This window comes from Amia ocellicauda, chromosome 9, assembly GCF_036373705.1.
Source record: "Amia ocellicauda isolate fAmiCal2 chromosome 9, fAmiCal2.hap1, whole genome shotgun sequence".
NCBI lineage: Eukaryota > Metazoa > Chordata > Actinopteri > Amiiformes > Amiidae > Amia > Amia ocellicauda.
The window spans coordinates 30,117,246-30,142,304 of NC_089858.1; the positions used below are offsets into that span (position 1 = coordinate 30,117,246).

At 42.4% G+C, this 25,059-nt stretch overlaps 1 protein-coding gene across 1 annotated transcript in view; it reads right to left on the reverse strand.

The window, feature by feature from the left end:
• Positions 1-3,168: 3,168 nt before the first annotated feature.
• Positions 3,169-25,059, reverse strand: part of LOC136759171 (b(0,+)-type amino acid transporter 1) — a 30,750-nt gene continuing 8,859 nt past the window's right edge. The window contains exons 4-13 of the mRNA XM_066714049.1: positions 18,431-18,673; positions 17,933-18,058; positions 16,842-16,941; positions 16,419-16,463; positions 9,159-9,282; positions 5,768-5,871; positions 4,263-4,359; positions 3,956-4,105; positions 3,616-3,790; positions 3,169-3,356 (exon numbers count right to left, since the gene is read on the reverse strand). Of these exons, the coding sequence (XP_066570146.1) occupies positions 3,295-3,356; positions 3,616-3,790; positions 3,956-4,105; positions 4,263-4,359; positions 5,768-5,871; positions 9,159-9,282; positions 16,419-16,463; positions 16,842-16,941; positions 17,933-18,058; positions 18,431-18,673 (1,226 nt within the window). The 3' untranslated portion in view covers positions 3,169-3,294. The remainder of the gene's footprint in view (positions 3,357-3,615; positions 3,791-3,955; positions 4,106-4,262; positions 4,360-5,767; positions 5,872-9,158; positions 9,283-16,418; positions 16,464-16,841; positions 16,942-17,932; positions 18,059-18,430; positions 18,674-25,059) is intronic.

Consider the following 25,059-nt stretch of genomic DNA (forward strand, 5'->3'; position numbering starts at 1 on the left):
GAACACAATAGGAATGGTGATACACTCTATTACATATTACAAAATACGTTTATTTTTTTCATTCTTAAATGACGGGCCCACCGGCACCCTGTGCTGGATGAAGGGGTCATTGGAAATGCATGGACGGATGACTATAGCCGTAACGTTTTTATAGCTCATACTGGAGCATTTGAAATTATTTATTGTCAATACTGTAACATAAATAAATAAATACTTAGCTCTGAATTTGAATTAAACTATTCATTTTTTAATGTATACAGCATTTATACAGCAAGCCACTTGAGTTTAAAAAGTACAAGACAGACCTATCACTAACAGGTAGCAGGACAAAATACACATATGGATGAAAATAGTGTAAAATAATATATACATATACATAGTTTAAGACATGATTTAAAGCATTAATAATTATCATAAATTAAATATCAATTCACATTTAACTAGTACTACACAGTAGTAGCAAAAATATTAAATGTGCTTCGTCTCCCCATACACCCCCCTCCAGAGCCAGACCACTGCTGTCCTCCAGTCCCAGAAGACTAACTCTGCCTCCTCTCTACTGCCCTTCCTCCAGAGCCGCTCCTTCTCATCCCTGGCCCCCAAATGGTGGAACGACCTGCCCACCGAAGTCAAAACAGCAGAGTCCTTGACCTCCTTACTCAAGACACATGTTTTCAGACAGTACTTGTAATATTAGTCCTTTTAATCCCCGTAAGATAGCACTTCACAGCATTTTACCATGCTTCTTCCGTTACTAATACTTGTATTACTGATTTCCTCCTTGTAACCTTTCCTGTAGCCCTTGACTGTGACCCTACATCTTGACAGCACTTAGCTTTTACCGTCCAGGATGTAGGACCTCACTTACTGTACTTATTATTATTATTATTATTATTATTATTATTATTATTATTAATAATAATAATAATAATAATAATAATAATAATAACAGAAGGGGGCAGAGGTTTGTGTGAGAACTGCTAAATGTTGATTTGGCAGTTTCTTTGTAAATTATTTCTCATTGTTTCCTTTAAAGGAGTATGCCATTAAAGTCATTTTACATATGTTTGTCTTATTATCACAGTTTGTGTGTGGTGGGAAATGCACAGGTAAACAGATTTCTTACACAAAAAAACAGTTAAAGGTAATACAATTATGATTAAAATGGCATTTGCTAAATTCACCTGGATATCTTGCTGAAATACAAAGGAGAGAGGAAGAAAAATAATGAATATATAAAACAATGATGATTACCAGTATGAAATGCTTTCTAAAAAATGTTTTGATGGCTTTTTATAGCAGACTTCTCTACTCCAAATCAGTCAAACCATACAACCCAATTAAAATGAGCATAGTTCACTAGACAGACCAACAGTCACATATGCAAAGTAATAGTATGCAATAGTATAATTATCAACACAAGATAAAGGGATAAGGATAAGGGATAAAGGTCAGATCAAAATGTATAATACATGGAGATATAACAAACCCAAAGATGTTATGGTCACATTAAATAATAAGAATAATAAACCATTTTTCTTTTCAGAAAAGCATTGACACCTCATAATATAATAAAATCTATCACCAAAAGTTATTGTATACAAAACAAATTCTACACAGTGATCATAAAACCGCCTGTCTTTCTGGCAAACATTCAAATCAACTTTCTATTGTTGGTATAAATATATATATTTATATATAAACATGTAATTCATGTATGATTTTGCATTGCTCTTTGAGAATCAGTTACCAGTGCATTATTATATGTGAAAGTGTGTTAAGCAGAAGGAAAGGAAATGTCATAGGCTACACTTCACAGATTTTATGTCTCTCACAAGGAGGAAACAGTAGTCTATGGTACCCATACATTTGTAAATCCAGCTGAGCCATTGGTTAGGCAGGAGTGATTTCTCATTTAAAATATATCTACAGTTAATTCAGAGAAGCAGGAGTTATTTTTAATAACTTTTTAAAGTGTTAGATTGGAGGGAGAATTTTTAATTTTTTTTTGAAGTAATCACTATCCCCTATAACACACAAAACAGTCCCAGCAGTAATGAGACAAGCCTCACACCACCAGTAAGAGAGTGTTATGCTGAGAGCCCTGTACATCTAGCAAAACAATTACACACCATTGGACAAAGCTGGGAGTAGAACACAGTGGTTCAGATAGAGCAGAATTGATTACATTATATGGCCAGCTCAGCATTTGAGCCTCAGTTCTGCAGAACACCTCTGTGAGGAACTGGAACACTGAGTCAGGTAGAGTAAGCAGAGAGAAACTGCTCACGGCACTGCAGGAGGAATGGTACAGCATCCCTGGAACAGGTGTTTTTCAAAAGGATTGCAGCAGTAATTATGAGCAAGGGTCAGCCTACAATCTATTAAACACATTCTATGTTTAGTCTCATGTGCAATAGCATATATAATACATACATGTAAACACTTTTGTTATTTTAAAAAATACAAAAGTAAGGGATGCTATGACTATACATTTCGCACACATTTAAACTGCATAAGTAAAAAATAAAAATAAAAACAAACGTTTAATACAAAATGTTTAGATGTATTCACTGCAGACAACATTTTTCCTGAAGAAGGTGTAGCCTTTTAATAGACTCTTTACATTTTCAGGGGGATTTTAAACCACGGTTCTGTGAAGAATCACCTCTGCTACTCCAGGTTGTGTGGCTGGCACTTATCACTTATGGACTGCTATATTCAGGTCATTCCACAATCTGTCTTCAGGATTGAGGTCTGTAGATGTCTGTAGACTGATGGTCAAGCAAGATTGTTGATGTTGTGCTGCCTTAACCATTTGGTCGTAGACTTGAATGTGTGCTTGGGATCAGTCATGACGGGGTGCGCCAGGTTTCTTGAAGAAAACATTCTGGAAAATCTTGGGAGGACATTTTGTGTTTCATGAGTAGCCTTTTGCATTACTTATGGTACAAATATGTGTTTGCTTATGTTGAGACAGAGACTAACCTATATTCATAGGCAACAGGCCAGAGGACTGTGCTAAATGAAATGGTAAACTGCAAAAAAATAAAGTGTCCTCCACTGGATTCCTCTGTAGTGCAATCACACTGGAGCTTGGGGTTTATCAAAAGGATCTGAATTAAAAGGCTTGAGATTGCATTACTCATAAGATCAGGTCAATACCAGTTTCAGCAGCAGGTGTATTTTTTTTATTATTTCTTTAACAATTTCCATGCTTTGTTTTCCCTTAGAAGATCTAGCGTTCCGGTTACAATGCTGTTCATACAACCTCTCCAACATCTCTTTAATGCGTTACTCAATATTTTCTGGTGGAACCACCTCCAAGAGTAGCTGGAGGTGCATTGTGAGAGGTCCTGTCAAAAGCAAAACACAGCAAACAGTCAGCAAAACCAAGGCACCACTGTTAGCACTGTCAGCTTCCCTACATTTATAAAGAGGCTGAATATGTGTTCATGAAGTATCTGATTTATATAACATTTCGGGGAATGGTATCAATATATATGTCTGAGCCACAACAATCATCTTAGTTATGAATTTTGTACAAATATAACTATATAATGAAGCATTTTAAATTGATTTGGTTCAGACTGGACTGGATTGTCCCACACTCACTCATGATCTTTCGAGTCCAGCTGAATTTATGTTGCACAAACAAGAAGTACAGAATCAGTCCACTCAGAATAAAGAGAATGCAGTAGAGATAACCCCACTCAGGCCTGTCAATGATGGGAGCCAACACCAAGTAGGCCGACACCAAAATCACTGCTGCAGCAATGAAGATCGGTACCTGAGAGTGGCAGGAGACAAACGAAGAGGAGTCACTTCAAAGGCTTGTTTTCATACAGGCATGCCACCATTGACTTCAGAAAAGTCCACTTGGTCTACATCTATACACACACAAGCTATGGCAGCACCTACTTGTCATTTTCAGTATTGCTCGTTTAATCTTTACCTTCACCGGCCTCTCCATATCTTTCTTTGTGAACCTCATGACGATTAGAGATAAGGCTGTCAAGCCATAAAAAACCCAAATAGTGAAGCTGAAATAGTTGATTAGACTCTCGATGTCCGAGGGGATTATGTAGATGATGCTCAGGAATCCCTAAATGCATACACACAAAAAAGATCAACCAGCAGCAGGCATATTGTATATGAACACAAGCTTTAGTGTGGTGAACTAAATCTAATGGAACACATAACAGATCAATAACAGATCAATATCAAATAGACAACCAGGACATAACATATCAAGGTCTTACATTAAATATCAGGGCTGGAGCTGGAGTGTAGTGCCTGAGGCTGATGTAGGAAAGGATCTTCAACATGTGACCTTCTCGGCCTGCCACATAACTCATTCTGAGAAACAAGATGGCAGCTGTCAATGATCAGGAGCGGTGGTGGGGTATGGCTTGGTTGGGCTACAGCCCTACCAAGAATTGTGTTAGACCCACCTTAGCCCCACCATGGAACAACCAAGAATATCACCAAGCAGAATAAGCGCCAGCCAGTTCCATTTGCATCACTGCGTCATTGCTGCATGAAATTGGCGGGCATTAGCATGCAGTGCATCACACATTACACTGATCTGAGCCAAATAAGTTAATGTTAGCTAGCTAGCTAAGTAATTTGGGAAATTGTAACATTCCTAACATTATTATGGATCGATCCAACCACAACAACCGGCGGATTGTGCTCCTTTGAAAACGTAAATGGTGAGTTTGAATATATTTTAAATAATAGGGTCGATTTAGAAACTGTGCTGAATTCGTTGCGTTTTGTGTGCCCTCGGCAGCCACCTGTTGTGCTCCGTTAACTACTGTAGCTCTCTCTCTCTCTGTGTCTCTGTGTCTCTCTATCTCTTACTTTCTCTGTGTGTGTGAGGAGTGTGATACGTGATGTACAATGTGTTGGGTTTGTAGCGGACAGGTTTGCCAGACAAGGTGAACGAGTTGAAATAGCATGAATAGTATTGCCTAAACTCAGTAGTAGTGACCGTCCACATCTTTTGCTCACGATGTAATTTTACGTGTGATAAAAGGAGTCAGTGCAATCATCTAACCCATAGCAGCCTAATGTGTGGTATTTCTAGCTACTGGGAAGGGTGCTATTCTATTGTGTATGTATTCACACTGAAATTCAGACGTTGATTTGAGCCCCACCACTGTATGGATTAGCCCCACCGTAGTTTAGCCAAAAAAAATACTCTGCCGCCGCCAATGTCAATGATACAAACCAAAAGCATCATGCAGTAAACTATGTGAGAATCAGTATAAAGTATACCATGAGTGCATAAGATTGGACACAATATTTTGACCAGTTTTCTTTTGTCTGTCTGTACATAGGCATGTACACCTATTAGGTAATAAAAGTTGAGGATAAACTTAACAGAAGTCTGTTTGCTACAAGTTGTTGACATTGAGACAAATACATGATTATTGAATTCGTCTCAATAGCCTTGTACTATTCCAATGGGGTGCAATTTTTATTGCAGAACCTCTTGTTTTTCTAGTACACCTCCAAAGCCTCCCTCAACAGTATCAATATCTATGCTATAGCAAATCTAATGTAATCAATTTACTTCCAGTTCAGAATGTCACAGTGGGATATGATTTCCTGAGCTGAAATGACATGTGGTGCAATGGAGTCTGAGTAGATGGTGCCACCTGTAATCATTATAGCATCCTATATACACTGTCCCTGATTGTGACACAAACACTTCCAGGTGAAATACGATTGAGAAAATGGTGATCTCTGAGATTGCTACCTTCCGGCAGTGAAGCAGCTCCCATTGACAGATCCAAAAGTTGAAAACACCACAAACAGAGGAACTATCCATGACACAGGATAGAAGACCCTGTCTCCAAATGTCTGGGCAATAAGAAATGAGAAAGGGACACAGGTAAAACAATGGTATCATATTTACATCAATACACAAAAATATACACAGTCCCCTCTCCTCTCCCATCCCACCTAAAACTCCTACTAATCGATCTTCCTTTTCATCATTCTCACCTCTTTCTGACTTTCCTCTCTCCTCCTAGGTTACAAACCCACAATGTGTGCCCCGGACCCTTTCCCCACTCAACTGCTCCTGATTTACTCCCCTTCATCTCCTCAACTCCTCACTCTTCTCTGGCTGTTTCCACTCTACTTTCAAACAAACTCCTACCCTACCCGTGACCCTACCTCTCCTCAGAACAACGACCCCTCCCTACTCCCCTTCCTCTTAAAGACCCTTGAGTGAGCTGTTCATCGTCAGCTCTCTGCATTTCGTTCCCATCACTCACTCCTTGATCCTCTGCAATCCGGCTTCCACACAGCTCACTCCACTGAGACTGCTCTCATAGTAGTCACTGACTCACTGAGCTGTGCTCTGGCAACCTTCCTCTCCTCAGTTCTAGTCATCCTTGATCTCTCTGCAGTGTTTGACACCATTGTTCACTCCATCCTCCTCTCCTGCTTCACTGACCTTGGAATCTCTGGAACTGCTCTCGTCTGGTTCTCCTCCTACCTCAATGACTGGACCTACTAAGTGACAGGGATCCACACCGCAACCTCTCCTCACAGGCATACCCCAAGGCTCTGTCCTGGGCCCCTTCCTGTTCTCTCTCTACACACGCTCTTTGGGCCCCTCATCGCATCCCATGGTTTCTCCTACCATTTCTATGCAGATGACTCCCAGATCTTCCTGTCTTTTCCCTCTTCTGACCCCCTCATCTCCTCTTGCATCCCTTTCTGTTTGTCTGCTTTTTCCACCTGGATGCACTCACACCACCTCAAGCTATACCTCTCCAAATCTGACCTCCTCTTTTTTCTCCCTTCCTCCTCAGTCCCCTTCTACAACACTTTCCCTCTCTTCTTCAGCTAATAACCGAGGAGTCACTCTCGATCCTGCACTCTCCTACACAGCCTACAACTACTACCCGCCCACTCCAGTTCATGCAGAACTCTGCGGCTCATCTGGTATTCTCTCTGCCCCGATATACACACGCTACTCCACTGCTCCAATTCCTCCACTGGCTCCCGATCTTGGCTCACATCCAGTTCAAGACATTGACCCTCACCTACCATTGTCTCAACTAGACTTCACTGAGCTACCTTCAGACCCTCATCTCTCTGTACATCCCCTACAGACCGCTGTGGTCTTCCTGCGCCAGAATATTAACTCTGCCTCTTCTCCACTCCCCTTCCTCCAGAGCCACTCCTTTTCATCCCTGGCCCCTGTGGTGGAACGACTTTCCCACTGAAGGCAGGACATCAGAGTTCCTGACCACTTTGTGGCGATTACAGTGTCTAATTTTTTTTATTTTTTTTTATTTTATTTAATCTGGTCCAGTGCCTGCTGATACGACGGTGATGGTTTTGAACTTTGTAATAACAACTTTTATTTAAGTAATGGGCAGTATACAAATCAAATGTTTTCATTTAGATAGGCTAACCCAGAACATGTCCATAATGTCAAAATGAAAAATATAATCTGCAAATTGTTCTAAATACAAAAACAGAAAATAAATGAATAATCACCCCTTCAGTCAATATTTGGTAGAGGCACCTTTGGCAGCAATTACAGCCATGAGTCTATGTGAGTAAGTCTCTACCAGCTTTGCACATGTGGACACAGCAATTTTTGCCCATTCTTCTTTACAAAAATGCTCAAGCTCCGCCAAGTTGGGTGGGGACCTTTGGTGAACAGCAATTTTCAACTCTTAACACATATTCGCAATTGGATTGAGGTCCAGGCTTTGACTGGGCCACTCCAGGACATTGACCTTTTTGTTTTTAAGCCACTCCAGTGTGTCTTTGACTGTATGTTTGGGGTCATTGTCCTGCTGGAAGATTCCCAGGTCTCTTGCAGACTTCAGCAGGTTTTCTTTCAGGATTTCTCTGTACTTTTCTGCTTCCATTTTGCCCTCAATCTTTACAAGGTTTCCAGGCTCTGATGTAGAGAAGCATCCCCATAGCATGATGCTGCCACCACCATGCTTCACTGTAGGGATGGTGTTCTAAGGATAATGTGCGGTGTTAGGCTTGTGCCAAATGCAGTGCTTAGCATTGAGGCCATCGTCAGACCATAGAATCTTACTCCACTTGGTCTCAGAGTCTCCCACATACCTTCTGGCAAACTCTAGACAAGATTTGATGTGAGATTTTATCAACAATGGCTGTCTTTATGCCACTCTCCCATAAAGGCCACTTTTGTTGCAGTCTGCACAGTGTCTCCCAGCTGAGCCATGGAAGAATGTAACTCCTTTAGAGTTGACATAGGCCTCTTGGTGGCCTCCCTGACTAGTGCCCTTCTCGCCCAGATACTCTGCCTGATCTAGGAAGATTCACAGTTGTGCCATATTCTCTCCATTTCTTAATAATGCACTTTACTGTGCTCCAGGGGATATTCAATGCCTTGGAAATGGTCTTGTATCCTACCCCTAATTGGTGCTATTAAAGAACCTTCTTCCAGATTTGGTTTGAATGTTCCTTCATCTTCATGATGTAGTTTTTGTTAGGAATTGTATTAACCAACTGTGGGTCCTGCCAAAGACATACCTTAATTGCACAGAGGTGGACTCCATTCAACTAATTACGTGACTTCTAAAGACAATTGGTATCACCACAACTCAATCAGGTGTGTCATAGCAAAGGGGGTGATTATTTATGCATTCAATTATATTCTGTTTAGTATTTGTAATTAATTTAGAACAATTTGCAGATTATATTTTTCACTTTGACATTATGGTCATTTTCTTTGATGATCGGTGACAAAAACTCCTGATTAAATCCATTCTGATTTAATGTTGTACTTGTACTGAATGATCTAGGGCTGGTTTTACATGCCTACACACCTCAATATACCTTGGCTAGTCCAATGTCACTGCTAATCTGTTACTCATAATATATATAAATATATTTAAAAAGTAGTGAGTGAGTGCTTGGCAATGCTTACAATTGTATTTGGATGCTTTATACAATGAAGCTGATTTCATATAGCAGCTTTTAATATCATTATTTCTCACTATTTAAACAATCTAGGCAGGAAAATGTAATACCACAGGCATGGGGGGAATATTAATGTTGTTTCTATAGTCAAGTGCAAAGCCTAAGGGTGAAAGACCTCTTGGGTACAGATACTTTGACACACCAATGCCCTCATTCCTTACCACAGCGACTGCCTCAGACTGCAGGAGTTCAGTGGGGGTCATCACAGTGAAGTAGGCAATATTAACCAGGATGAAACACACTGTCACCAAGGGAATCCCGATGAAAGTGGCCAGAGGGAGGTTTCTACAAGAAGAGGTAATTAAACTTGAATAGCAAAGTTGTACAACACTGGTGTATAGATTGAAAATACAAAGAAAAGGTTCCTTTCACTCTGAAACCAAGTGATACAAATGTTCTCCTGTCAAGAGAAAACTCCGGAGATCACATTTTGTCCTGTAAATCATATGACCTTATTATGGCAAATATATACAGAAATGCATATACCTTCATAGCTGAGAAATGTAGGCTTGTGTTAAAGGACTTAAGGAGACAGCTTTGAAGTTAGAACATAAGAAGGAACATGAGATACATGTTGTCAAAAGAAAGAGGAGGCCATTCGACCCATCATGTATTACCTTGCACTTGTCCACATTGAATTTCATCTGCCAGGTGTCGGCCCACAACTGAATATTATCTAAGTCCCTTTGAATAGCCTGTGCTGCCGAGATTGTATCTGCTGATCCACCTATTTTAGTATCAACTGCAAATTTGACAAGTTTTCTAACTATCCCAGAGTCCAGGACCACTCAACTCCACTAACAACCTCACTCCAGTTAGAAGCAACTCCTCTAATCGACACCCTCTGTTTCCTAGACATCAACCAGTTCATATTCCATCTACTTACATTACCCTGAATGCCTACAGCTTCCAATTTGAGAATTAGTCTTTGGTGTGGAACCTTATCAAAAGCTTTTTGAAAATCTACAGTGAGGGAAAAAAGTATTTGATCCCCTGCTGATTTTGTACGTTTGCCCACTAACAAAGAAATGATCAGTCTATAATTTTAATGGTAGGTGTATTTTAACAGTGAGAGACAGAATAACAACAAAGAAATCCAGATAAACTCATTTCAAAAAAGTTATAAATTGATTTGCATGTTAATGAGGGAAATAAGTATTTGATCCCCTAACAATCAGCAAGATTTCTGGCTCCCAGGTGTCTTTTATACAGGTAACGAGCTGAGATTAAGAGCACTCTCTTAAAGGGAGTGCTCCTAATCTCAGCTCGTTACCTGTATAAAAGACACCTGTCCACAGAAGCAATCAATCAATCAGATTCCAAACTCTCCACCTACAAGACCATCGCCAAGCAGCTTGGTGAGAAGGTGACAACAGCTGGTGCGATTATTCGCAAATGGAAGAAACACAAAATAACTGTCAGTCTCCCTCGGTCTGGGGTTCCATGCAAGATCTCACCTCGTGGAGTTTCAATGATCATGAGAACAGTGAGGAATCAGCCCAGAACTACACGGGAGGATCTTGTTAATGATCTCAAGGCAGCTGGGACCATAGTCACCAAGAAAACAATTGGTTACACACTACGCCATGAAGGACTGAAATCCTGCAGCGCCCGCAAGTTCCCCCTGCTCAAGAAAGCACATGTACAGGCCCGTCTGAAGTTTGCCAATGAACATCTGAATGATTCAGAGGAGAACTGGGTGAAAGTGTTGTGGTCAGATGAGACCAAAATCGAGCTCTTTGGCATCAACTCAACTCGCCGTGTTTGGAGGAGGAGAAATGACCCCAAGAACCGCATCCCCCACCGTCAAACATGGAGGTGGAAACATTATGCTTTGGGGGTGTTTTTCTGCTAAGGTGACAGGACAACTGCACCGCATCAAAGGGACGATGGACGGGGCCATGTACCGTCAAATCTTGGGTGAGAACCTCCTTCCCTCAGCCAGGGCATTGAAAATGGTATTCCAGCATGACAATGACCCAAAACACACAGCCAAGGCAACAAAGGAGTGGCTCAAGAAGAAGCACATTAAGGTCCTGGAGTGGCCTAGCCAGTCTCCAGACCTTAATCCCATAGAAAATTTGTGGAGGGAGCTGAAGGTTCGAGTTGCCAAACGTCAGCCTCGAAACCTTAATGACTTGGAGAGGATCTGCAAAGAGGAGTGGGACAAAATCCCTCCTGAGATGTGTGCAAATCTGGTGGCCAACTACAATACACGTCTGACCTCTGTGATTGCCAACAAGGGTTTTGCCACCAAGTACTAAGTCGAAGGGGTCAAATACTTATTTCACTCATTAACATGCAAATCAATGTATAACTTTTTTTAAATGCGTTTTTCTGGATTTTTTTTGTTGTTATTCTGTATCTCACTGTTAAAATACACCTACCATTAAAATTATAGACTGATAATTTATTTGTCAGTGGGCAAACATACAAAATCAGCAGGGGATCAAATACTTTTTTCCCTCACTGTAAGTATATCATATCATATGATTTCACATGATCTACAGCTGCAGTTGCGTGTTCAAAAAAATCTAATAAATTAGTAAGACATGATCTGCTTCGTCTAAACGTTGACAATCTCCAAGAATATGGTTTTCATTAAGATGCTCCTCTATTTTCTGTCTAATATTTGTCTCCAACATTTTACAGGTGATGCAGGTGAGATGGATTGCTCTGTAATTTCCTGGCTCAGTTTTTCCCCCTGGATTGGTATGATATTTGCTGTCTTCCAGTCAGTTGGCACATCCCCTGTTCTAAGTGTCATTTGGAATATTTAAGTTAGCGGCCTATAAATAATTTCCCTCATTTCTTTAAGTACTGTTAGAAATATCCCATCTGGCCCAGGTGATTTGTTTGTTTTTAATTCTGCGAATCCCTTTAGTACCTCCTCCTCATTTATCCTGATCTCTCTTAGGATTTGACTGGACTGATTCTTAACCTGTGGCATGTTCTCTGTTTATTCTTTTGCAAAAAACCTCTGTGAAATACTCATTTAGAACATGTGCCACATCTTGTTCATTTTCCAAGATACTTCAATTTTTGCCCTTTATCTGTTTCACTTCCTCCTTTATTGACCGCTTGCTGTTGTAGTATTCAAAAAGCTATTTGCATTAGTTATAGATCCAAGAGCTATGTTTCTATTTCCCTCTTTGCTTTCCTGATCCATTTCTTAAGATCTCTTTGCAGCTCAACATATTCTTTGTATTTTATTTCGTCTCCATCCCTTTTTTATGTGCTATACAACATTTTCTTTCTCTTGATATTTTTTTGCATACTTCTATTAAACCATTTTGGCCAATGTTTTTTGGTCCTAAATTTGCTACGTTTTGGTACAAATTTCTCCTGAGCCTCAAGTAGTATATTCTTAAAATATAACCATCCATTTTCAACTGAATCTGTATCCAGTGTGCTCCAGTCTACCTCTTCTAAGTGCCGCCTCATACCTTCAAGGTTTGCTTTTCTAAAATTGTAGACCATTGTTTTAGATTTAGTCCTTGTTTTTTGAAAGAATGCCTCAAAGCTAACCATATTGTGATTACAGTTTGCCATTGGTCCTCTAACTAGTGTCCCTCTGACTCTTATCTTGGTCATTTGAAAACATCATATCAATGCATGCTCTCTCTTTGGTTGGTTCCCTGACAAACTGAATTAGAAATTTATATTTCTGCTTCTGTAGTTCCAACTGGGCTTTCCCAGTATATGTTGGGGAAATTGAAATCCCCCATTATAACAGCCACATCCTTGCTACATGCAGTCCTGATTACACTGTACAGTGCAACATCTTGCTAAATGTCTGAGTTGGGTTGTCTGTAACACACTCCTACCACTATTCCTCCGGATCTCTTGTTCAAAAGTTTGACCCACAAAGATTCTGTTCCGTTACTGGGATCTAATTTGAGTTCTTCTGCCTCAATGTAATTTTTCACATATAATGTGAAAAATGTTCTGTGTTTTACAACATGCCTGTGCTCACCAAAGTATGACAGATAACACGCCCATGCTGGAAACCCCCCCACACCAACTGACATATGAGCTGCCATGCCCCATCTCCACAGAGACCAGCATCACATTCCAATTGAAGATTTCTTTTGTGAAACACTGACATTCAAGGTATTTTATATATTCCATAGACCAGGGCAACAAACCCAAATACAAACTACATGTACATGTAAGTGTTACCCAGCTTCTTCCTCAGTTTGTTAACAAACAATAAAAGGTGACTTAAAACAAAGTTAATGACACTTAAGTAATTCTACCTCAGAACCAAAACATGCTCAAGCCATGTTTGGTCTTAAAAGAAAGACTATTAGCTAAAACAATCATTGGACCATTTATATTTCACATACAATGCAACATTAGCATTTGGTAAGAGAATTATTCACACATCCTAATTGATCCTCCACTGACATGGGCATCACAGCAGGGGGAATTCCAAGAAAACTCAAATTTAACATTACCGAAAAAGAACACCTGGGTTGTTTGGTATCAACTGTAAGTTCATGCTTTGAGGGACTTGAAAATGTAATTGATAGAACTAAAACTTGACAATATAGAGAGTTAGAAACTCTAGGCAATATTTGAACCATTTTCATATTCCTCAAAGCCATCACAGCCCCAATACACATTCTGTAGGAAACAAGGGAGGGGAAAGGCAAAGACTGCTTCGATTCGAATTTCTAATTTATTACCCCAAACCTGACCATTCAGAAGTTTGGAAGGAAAGAGATTAGAATCTCTTTGTCTCAAATGTATAAAAACCAAAAGTTAAAACTAGCAATTCGGAGTGGCACAATTAGGAGTTGCACAATTGGGAGTGGTACAATTTGGAGTGGAGTGTAACAACCTGGGAGAAGAAACCAAGGAAACGAAATCCAGGAAGACTGAACGGAACCAGAACCAGAACTTCACAACCAAAAACCTGAAAGCTTTGCAACCATCCTCAAGTCGAAGCAGTCTGCAAGCCCTCCCCGCTATCTAACATCTGCATTACTGAATCTCAGTAAACCACACAGCTAGTATATTTCATGCACTAGTCAAGAATTAGGTAAATCACAGTTACATAAACCCTAGTATATGTACCCTAGTGTATGGGATCTAAATTGTAGGAACGGCTAGCGTAAATATAATACTTGTTTGTTATTTTACATCTTCTGTGCCTCAAAACTTGAGTATTGGATAGATCCCTCTCACTCTTACTTTTAATATTTTCCACCCTGCTTGTCTCTATCCTATCTTTGCAAATACATGTTGTCTATTTTCATTTTTAATAAACCTATATCTGTATAAAACGAAACAGCCTCAATGTTAATTCATGCAGATCAACCTCAACGCTAATCTGAATTCGTATTAGTAAAGTATTCTGGTAACTTGTGCATCAACCCGGTCTTGTTTTCAGAGGATTTGACCGCTGTAGGTTGTATGTGTGGGGTCACTAGATAATAGGACTTCATTCAGCAATTATTTTATTTATTTATTTAATTATTTTTCTGCTGATATTTGATACCAGATAAAAACGAAAACTCCAGTTTAAAGTCCTAGGCCAATCGAAAGTACTTACTAATAAAACAATAACTGTAACGATAAATTAAAACAATTTGTCCATTGCAACAATTTGGCTGTATCAGATCAGCATCCTTTCATTTCATTAAACTATTTACAGTCCCGATCTGTTTTCCAGCTTGTATTGCGCTGTGATGGAGTGAACCCATCTCTCTAACAAAACCAAACTAATCATTACTGGTTTAGTATGATTCAGTGTTTTGTAGTTAGGAAAAAATAACTTTTAAATGTTAGATGTGTGCCCTGAACCCTCTCCCCACTTGCCTCATCCAAGCGACTGCTTCTGATCTACTCCCCTTCATCTCCTAGCTCCTCAATCCTCACTCCTCTCTGGCTGTTCCTCTCCGCTTTTGAACAAGCTGCTGTGATCCCACTCCTCAAGAAACCTACCCATGACCTTACCTTTCCTCACAACTACTGCCCTGTCTCCCTACTCCCCTTCCTCTCAAAGACCCTTGTGCATGCTGTCCACCATAAGCTTTCTGCATTTCTTTCCCATCACTCACTCCTTGATCCTCTGCAATCTGGCTTCCGCACAGCTCACTCCACTGACACTGCTCTCTTGGCAGTCACTGACTCCCTCAGCTGTGCTTGGGGCAGCCTCAGTCCTCATCCTCCTTGATCTCTCTGCGGCGTCTGACACCATCAATCACTCCATCCTCCTCTCCTGCCTCGCTGACCTTGAGATCTCTGGGACTGCTCTCAGCTGGTTCTCCTCCTACCTCAACAACTGGACCGACCAAGTGACATGGCGAGGTTCCTCATCCACCCCCCAACCTCTCCTCACAGACATACCCCAAGGCTCCGTCCTGGTTGTGCAATAATGTTTTGCTTTATTTTCTTTGTATTAATGTTGGTTTGCCTTTCTTTATGGTATTTAGATATTATACATATTTATAAACTTCCATTGTGATTGTGTGCAATGTATTGTATTGGTATTCATACTTTTATATATATTTATTCTATTAATGGTCTGTTCTGGGGGAGGAGCTCTAGGACTTGGGTATAGAGGTGGAGTGAGAGAACAGTTATGGACTCAGTTGGGAGGTTGGGATGCTCACAAAGGGATTGTCAGTATAAAGCCCTGCCATTATTTCCATTTAACCAAGGTACTCTGTTTTTCTGCTCTCAGGAGTTTTGTTTTCTCTTTGGGAAGTAATACTTTGTTGTAATCATTCTGTTTATTAATTTGTTCATTTTTGAAGTCAAGAAACTGAAATAAATGTGTTTCTTTTTTGAGAACTATCTATTTGGTCCTACTTGTTTCCTGCATCATAACATCTGACCCTGGGTCCGCAACATGAGCCCTCCAATGGCTTTCCTCAAAATACTTAATTCAGCTGACTACATTATTTAACTGCCACTGTCTCCATTCATTCAACTATCTAAGAAGCTATTTGAGGTCTTGAAATGAAAAGGATGGGAAGGGAGGCATGTTAAATCCCTGTCCTTTTCTCTTTACCATCCCTGCTTATATAGCTCCTGAGAGGTATCTTCACCCTCTTGTACAGTGATCTTATAATCAGACTTAATTTGTGTACGAGACACATTCAAACTCAACTCTGTATCGTTGGATCTATTGCAGAAATGGAGTTGCAGCTACACACAGACTTTTTGGAGCTGTTGTTTTCCATTAGGAATGAAAAATCAGGCAAGAATTGATTAAACAGGGACCAGGCCAAAGCCCCTGATGTCACAGGCAATGCACTTTCTGAACAACCAAGCGACAACCTGAGAACCAAAATACCAGTCTGAGACACACTTTTGCATCAGCAAATGAGTTTGCAACATTTGGATAAGGTTGGTCCCTAAAGTTGTTGCTCTCTTCTAAACTTTCTGATGTGTCATGTGAAACCCACCTGTGCGGGTTCTGTAGCTCCTCCGTGATTGAGTTGAGGGCACTCCTGAAATACAGAAACAGAACTATGACACCATACTGCATGATATTGTACTGAGGAAAATTAGAGATAATAAGCTTACAAAACTCGACCAGAGCGGTTTGATTTTCCAGTAATAAAGTACTGCCTTTGAAAGTTAACTGGAAGACTTTTAAGTTAAGATTAAATGAGAATGCTCCCTGAATGATATTCTCAAAGATGCTAGGAACTACCTTTTTCTAGAGGTAGTTTGTAATGTATCATTATTTTACAAGTTTCAGAGAAAAATTAATTTAAAAATTAATTAAGTTTCCAAACTGACACGTCTGTGTAAAGCACGACTAACTTAATTATTAAGAATTCATATTAAGAATTAGAAAAAGAAAAAGAAAAAAGTTAACTCACCATCCACCATATGCCCAAAGACCATTGTAAAAGGCCAAGCCAATTGCCCCAAAAGATGTTTGTGCACCATCAAATGAGTTTGAAAAACTCTGTGTGTTGCCTGAAAAAAACATAGAAGTGATATCTTGTTTAAAGGTAGGGTGTGCAATCTTTTCCAGAAACATTTTTTGTTATACTGGTTGAAAGTTTCTTCACATCCTGATAACAATCAATAAATGGTCTAAATGTAAATATATATATATATATATATATATATATATATATATCTTCTGTGGAAGAGACAGGACTAAAAAAGTTTCGACCAATCATTGCATTCGGTCCAAATGTAATGATAGGTTGTCCTTCCTGTCAGTCAATCTATATTTCCATACCACCGCGCAACTTGTTTGCGCAGACAATCACACGTCATTAGCGTGGGAACCTTGACGCTGTGCAGAGCGAGCATGAGAATGGAAGGCGAACCGCAGCTACTATTTTTAAAAACATAATAACCGTAAATAAGTTGTTTACGTTCGTTATTATTGTAATGTCTAACCTGTGAATGAGACATGAGGTAATCTGAAAGCGTTGCGATCGATTCCACCCACACGTTTCTCGTCCCGGTGCTGAGACTCGGCTCTGTGTGTGTGCGCATGTGTGATAGAGGGGGCGTGGCTTTGGAGACGCCTCTGAAGCGAGGGCGGCTCTATCTTTCAAAACAAGCTGCTACTGCTGGCTTCTCAGGATTGCATACCCTAGCTTAAAATGTCTTTCAGGTCAATAAAGTACAATCATACTTGTGAATTTCAAGCATGTTGGAATAGTAACATGAGTGAGATGTATAGAATATACTTCACAAAAGTACTGTCAATTTCCCCATTCAGAATGTGCGCTGTAGTGCTTTTGGCTGTTTTTGAGGAAGCACACAAAGAGCTTCTAGCAAGAAGTGTGTGTATGTGTGTGTGTTTATACACAGAAAGATTTTTTATTCATAACCTCCATGCTCAGAATGTCTTCCTCAGGTGAGTGCGAGTGAGAGCGGAGACATGGTAGAAGCCTCTTGCTGTAATGGCTCTGTGTTCTTCACAGCGAACGCTTCCCTACTAGCCCACCTTGAGCAAGAAGAACCATCCCAGCCACCACAATGACCAGGATGATCAGGAGCTTGGCGGCTGTGAAGATGTTCTGTACGTAGGTAACCAGCTTGACGCTGAGGCAATTCAACAGGCAGATCAGCACTGAGGGAAAGAGAGCAGAACGTGAATGTGGTAGCTACCAGGATCTGTTGATGAGAGAGAATTGAAGAGAATTTCTGCAGGCAGAGGGAGATTTAAAAGGAACTCTTATTTATACATAACTCAGGAAAAAGAGTGTAGGGGAAAGTGTAAGGAGAAATGGGAAGAGGAAAGAGCAGAGTAAAGGGACAGCTTGACTAGTCAGTGTGTGTGAGATGAAGGAATTTGTACCAAGGCGGCCCATTTCTGTCCCATGATGCCTGACAGAAGAGCCACAATATAAGGGGAATAAGTATTAGGGGAAACCACAACATTTACAATACAGGAGTCTAGGTAGTTCACTCACACATGCATTTCTCAACATGTTCTACTCACTGATGGCCGCAACAGCCAGACACTTGGTGGCCATGTCAGGGGGGGTGCATCCTGGGTAGAAAGGGGTGGCAGCATACTTGGCGAAGCTGAGAGAGATGATGGCGAAGCTGGAAGGTTTCAGGACCATGACGGTAGTCCAAGAGTACAGGTAGGCCGGGATGGACCCAAAGGCTGCCATTAAGTAGGAGTGCTCTCCACCAGACTTAGTTATCATTGTGCCCAGCTCAGCGTAGCACAGTGCACCTGAGAACACACACACACATACACATACACAGTCAGCTGACCAATTAATAGGGGTGTGTGACTACACTCTCATACTCCTAGCAGCACACATTATTTCCTTTGATCAGTCTCTAAAGTTCACAGAGGGGACACTGTTTCTTCTTATACTTGGTACCATGGCTTTCAAAGCAAATCAACAATGGTTTCCTTCTTGCAATTCAGCAAAGAATATTAAATATTAATATGAGTGACCTGTTTGATATAAAGCCACCTGAGCTCATTCTATTATGAGCACTCCTCTTATTCTTTAGCAGTTACTGCATTGTGTACTGAATGTACATGTATTACTGCATTATGTAATGTCTTGTTGTATATTTTTGCTAAACAACTCTAGACCAGGGGTCCCTAATGTCCAGCCCTTTAAATTGTTTTAACCAGACTGCTATGTGCGTGCCGAAATAAACAAATTAATAAAATTGCTCTAAATTGTGCTGATTGGCTCCGGCTTCCCCGCGACCCTCACCAGGATGAACGGTTTCGACAATGGATGGATGGATGGATTGTGCTGTGCTGATCTATGATCACTATTTTCTCAGCCAACCTGGCCAGGCACCAACTCTGAAAAACTGACCACTTTTTTGTAGGCCTATTGAGTCCTTGTAGTAGGGTCTCTGGCTGATTGTAACATTTCCACCACTCTGTCTGGCAGTCCCATCGCATCTAGATGGTGCCTTTCAGGGGCCAGACCCACAACTGCAGCAATGCTGGGTTGGGGTGCCACAGGAGTCAGTCCACTTGGCTGAGCAAGTCTTTGCATTGCAGGAGCTGCCAGGGTTCTGCACTGAGCATCTGCGTCAGGGCTGCAAACCACAGCTGTCTCGGCCACTGTGAGGCGATCAGAAGGACTTGCGAATCCTCTCCAGTGTCAGTGGAAGAAGTGGCAGTGAGGGGAAGGCATACAGCAGTTCCCGCAGCCAAGGGTGAGCTTTTGGGGTCGTTACTTGTGTGGCAAAGAGGTTGACTCGGGGCCCATCCCAGCTTCTCCCATATTTGCTCTACAACTTGGGGGTGTAGCCTCCATTCTGAGCTGTCTGGCCCTCCACAAGAGAGGATGTCCGCCGCTGTGTTGGAGACCCCTGGCAGGTGTACTGCTCTCATTGACTGGAGTTTGTCCTGGGCCCACAGGAGAAGTTTGCACGCCCCACAATTAAGTCCAGGTGAGCTCATGTCTCCCTGGTGGTTGATGTACGCAACCACTGTTGTGTTGTCTGTGCAAACTAAAACATGCTTGTTCGACAGGATGTGCTGAAAGTCACTCTATGCTAATGACACTGCCTGTAGCTCCTGTGGATTAATGTGGGCAGATGACCAGAGACATCCCCTATACTCCAATTCTGTTCCAGACCGCACCCCATCCTGTGCTGGAGGCGTCTGTAGAGATGACTTCCCTTCTGTGAGGGCAGCCCATGGGGGACCCCAGTCTCAGGTTGTGATGGTTTTGCCACCAGGCCAGTGTCCTCCTACATCTCGGAGTCACAGCTAGGCGGTGATGTCTGGGTGTTGCTGGTTGTAGCTTGTTGGCATTTACTCAGCATTGCAATGGACGCATTCGCATGAGTCCAAGGGGTAGAATTCTTGAGGCGGGCGCCAAAATGGACCAGTTGTAAAGTTGAGTCGTGCCTGAAAAGTGTGAGGCAGCTCAACAACACCCTGATTCTGTCCTCTGACAGATAAGCAAGCATGGACATGGAGTCCAGATGCATTCCCAAAAACACTGTCATCTGTGCTGGTTTGAGGGAGCTTTTCTCCATGTGAAAGTAAGCATCCCTGAGGTCGATTGACGTGACGTCGCCCGGCAGGATGGAATGTAGGATACTGAGTATCTATACACTATGCTTTGATCTGTAATTCTAGACTGTATTGCACTTTTGAGGCCCCCCAGGTTGAGAATGGAAGCCTCCATCTTTCTTTAGCACTAGCAAATATCCCGAGTAGAACCCTGCTCGGACTTCCTCTCAGCCCACTAGTCGTATTGCTTGTTTCTCCCGCATTGCAGAGATCTGTTTGAGGGTGGTGGGGGTGTCGATGGTGGCCAAGCCCTTTCAGGGACACTCCTGTGGCTTCACCGGGGAATTTTGGGCGTCATACCGGCCTTTAGGTCTCCAGACCGAGAGCCTATTGCCTGTCCTCCCTTGCAGCTGGGGCCTTCAGCGGTCTGCTGTGGGGCGCTGCTCAGCTGTGGCCTCTGGGGGGGTTTTAGTGGCCTGGACCAATGTCTGCCTGGCTGGTGAGGGTAAGGCCAGTTGCCTTACCCAGTTGCCTCCTTGTCTGTAGGTTTGTATATTTCAATGCTGTCTCCTTTGCCTTGACCAAGGTCCATTGTCTCTCCAAATGTCTGGCCTAGAGTGATGGGGGTATCCAACAGGACCGCCTTCTCCTTGTCTTGGAGCTTTGCTTGAGTCAGCCACAGGTGTCTTTGGGCTGCCTGATGGACACGATGGACCGCCCCATTGCCTTGCTCCCATCGCGTAGCAGGTTGGTTAAGTAGGCTGATACGAGCTCCAATGCCATTCATGAATTTGAAGACTTGAATCAAGTCCCCATGTAGTCTCCTCTGTTCCAGGGTGAAAAGGTTCAGTTCCCTCAGTCTCTCAGTAGGACATTCCCTTCAGACCTGGGATAAGTCTGGTTGCTCTCCTTTGAACTGCCTCTAGAGCAGCGATATCTTTCTTGAAGTGTGGAGCCCAGAACTGTACACAGTATTCCAGATGAGGTCTAACTTGTGCATTGTACAGTCTGAACATTACTGCCCTTGTTTTAAATTCTACACTTTTGACAATATACCCTAACATTCTGTCTGCCTTTTTTATTGCTTCCCCACATTGTTTGGATGGAGAAAGTGAGGAGTCCACATAGACTCCTAGGTCTTTCTCAAGCGGTATTTAATCTACTTCTATTCCTCCCACAGTGTAATTATAGTGGAGAGTTTTGTTACCTGCATGTAATACCTTGCACTTGTCCACATTGAATTTCATCTGCCAGGTGTCAGTCCACAACTGAATATTATCTAAGTCCCTTTGAATAAGCTGTGCTTCTGAGATGTATCTGCTGAGCCACCTATTTTACAGTTTACAGTTTGTGATTGGTTCTCTAACTAGTGTCCCTCTGACTCTATCTTGGTCATTTGAAAATATCAAATCAATGCATGCTCTCTCTCTGGTTGGTTCCCTGACAAATTGAATTAGACATTTATATTTCTGCTTCTATAGTCCCAACTGGGCTTTCCCAGTCTATGTTTGGGAAATTGAAATCCACCATTATAACCGCCACATCCTTGTTATATGCAGTTCTTTCTGAACATCTGAATTGGGTGGTCTGTAACCACTAATCCTCCAGATCTTTTATTCAAAAGTTTAACCCACAATGATTCTGTTTCGTTAGCAGGATCTAATTTGAGTTCTTCTACCTCAATGTCATTTCTGATATATAATGCTATATACTGTGTATCCTTTCAACTTGTATTCATCCCCATCATTTTCTGTAAGCCATGTTTCTGTCACTCCTACAACATCATAGTCACCCGCAAGCACTGTGGCTTCTAGGTCTAACATCTTGTTCCTTATACTCCTGGCATTGAGGTACAAACATTTCAGGACTTGCCTACTACCAGGTTACCTTTGTTTTCTTTCCTTAGTAGAACATCTCACATTGTTCCCCTGGTCCTGGTTTAAAAGATTCTCAATTACTCTGCACATACAATGCATTAGCCCCCCTTCTGTTTAGATGGGACCTGTACAAACTGGATGGTCTACATCTATCGTAGAAGAAAGACCAATGTCCCATAAATCTAGAGCCCTCTTCCCTAGGATTTCAACCACATGTTGAACTTTCTAATCTATGTCTGTCTCCCTGACCTGGCACGTGGTCCCAGAAGTATTTCAGAGAAAACTAACATGGAGGTTCTGCTCTTTAGTTTTCTTCCTAACTCTTTAAATGTGTCTTGCAGAAACTCTGCCCTACCTTTTCCTATGTCATTGGTTCCAATGTGGACCATGACCAGTGGATCCCCCCCGGCTTTGGCCAGTAGCCCGTCTACTAGTTTAGGGAGATCTGCAACCTGAGAACCAGGCAGGCAAGATACCATGTGGGTCTCCTTATCACTAGAACACACTGTGTGATCTACGACTCTAAGAATTGAGTCTCCCACTATTACTACCTCCTTGTTCTTGGGGGGAGTGGGCTCCGTGGTGCTCTGGTGCTCAACTGCCCTCCCATCACCCTCTGAGCCATCACTCGGTGTCCAGCAGTTCGAACCTGTTGGGCATTTCTAGCTCTTGGGTTGTCTCTTCTATGGTGTGTGCTCTGCCTTTTCTGCAGTTATCACCTACTGTAACCCAGCAGTTCTCTACAGTTTCCTGCTCTAAGGGCTCAGCCCCTAGGTTTTGGCATGCACACTATCTCTCTCATAGGCCGGTTGACCAATTCTTCCATATCACTAATACAGTGCTGATCAGCAAGCTGAGCCTCAAGATCAGGTACTTTGATCTCTAAGACTTCAACATGCTGACAACGTTCACAGATTAAAGAGTTCATCCAGGAAGGCAATCATTCTGCAAACTTGACACTGTAGTGGCCACATGCTTCTAAATGTTATAGTTTTTCAGTCTCTTGGCTTCTGTTCCCTAGTCAACTCCTTTTTTTGCTACCGAGAAACTGCAGCTTTAAGTACCTTTTGTCTACCTGCCACCAATACACACCAAACTGGTTCCACCTGGTTCCACCTGGAACAGAATTCTGGCTAGTCCTTGACTAAATCACCTGTACTGTCCTGTGTCTGTCTTTGCAACTTGTAAATACTTCTGAAGGTTGCAGGTGCTGAGGCCAAGTGTGACCATGTGGATTGGACAATGTCCACATAGTCCTGGAAAAGGAGGAGGGCTTCTGAGAGTTTGGATTTGGCTTCCCTCATAAGCCGGTTGCGTGGCACCTCCTCCTGGGTGGACCACGGGACCTCCACCACCTCTGCTGCTCTTCTCATGAGGGCACAGAACTTTGCCAGCCCTGTGAAAAGCCCATCTCCTTCACGTCCCCAGTGAACGTTGGGGGGTCTGACACGTCAAAGCACGATGCTGTGAATGACAACGTCTCCTCTTTTTTCTCCTCGATTGTGGTGGTGGAGGAGGCAAAGGTGGGGCCTCCGGTCTGGGTGGTGCTCATCTCTCTGCCCACATTGGACATAGTCTTCATCATCTCCCCCATCTGACAAAGTAATGTTGCCTTAAATTTGGCCTCCTCGTCCTTCCAGGAGGATGATGCTCCCTGTCTCCTGGGCGGTGCAGACTGGCGGGGTGGAGTGGCTGTCAGGGGAGTGCATCTGGGGGAGCATGAGTGAGAGCAGGAGCACCTGTGTGGAGATCTCCTCCTAGGAGAGCGTGGGTGTCTCTCCTGAGACCGCTCACGTGCAGTTCGTGGGGAGGGAGATACTAACTCCTCACGGGGGAGGGCTCAGTGCTGGAGGAGGAGGAAGAGGGCGCTCAAGGCGGTGTTAGACACCCGGGGGACTCAGCTGATCCCCTGCTCCCACATCCTCTCATTCTGGAGGAGGATGGGGATGTCCTTGCCCTCTTGCAGCACATGGCTATACAGGCATGCTCCATGGCCAGACAACATGCACAGCAGTCATGCCTGTGGTCCGAGGGGAGCTTTCCCTGGCATGTGATGCAGTAATTGAATGCCCCATGTGGTTTAGGAGGCATGGCTGGTAAGAGGAGGTCCGTTCCAGCATCCTCCTCATGGAGACCTTCCAATAAGGACACAAGATCCTGAGGTAAAGGCAGCTCTCCCAGAACCTCAGAGGTGATCAAGTAGAGGTCCATGGAGCGCGCTATCTTGGCAGTATTCTCGCGATCACGGGAGTCGGCCGAGCCTACATAGATGCCTACAAGTGGTTGAGGTCAACACAGTCGATCAAATCACCATGAATATCTCAGTCACCGTGAGGATCTGCTGGGCTTGCCATAATGGGCTTGGGCTTACTTCAGGTATCTGGACTCGCGACAGCTCTGGTATAGCCTTCCCATTTGGTAATGGTCTTTTGACTTGAACGGTAAAGATAGGTTATTATCATAACCAGGGTGGCCAACCATGAATTTGAGGTTTTACTGACATGACTTGACTTAGTTGGACTATTCTTACTGACATGCCATATTTTTTACTGACACCCCTATTTTGGTCTTAAAAATTGGGAAAATAAAAAATATATATACTCACCCTATGGTGCAGAGCTGCCCTATTGGCTTTTGTTCAAGGAAATTAACTATTCCTGACTGCTCTGTCCTACCATTAGAAATTGCATAATGCTTCATGCTGCAAGCATGACTCCTCACATCCCTAACATTGTCAGTAGC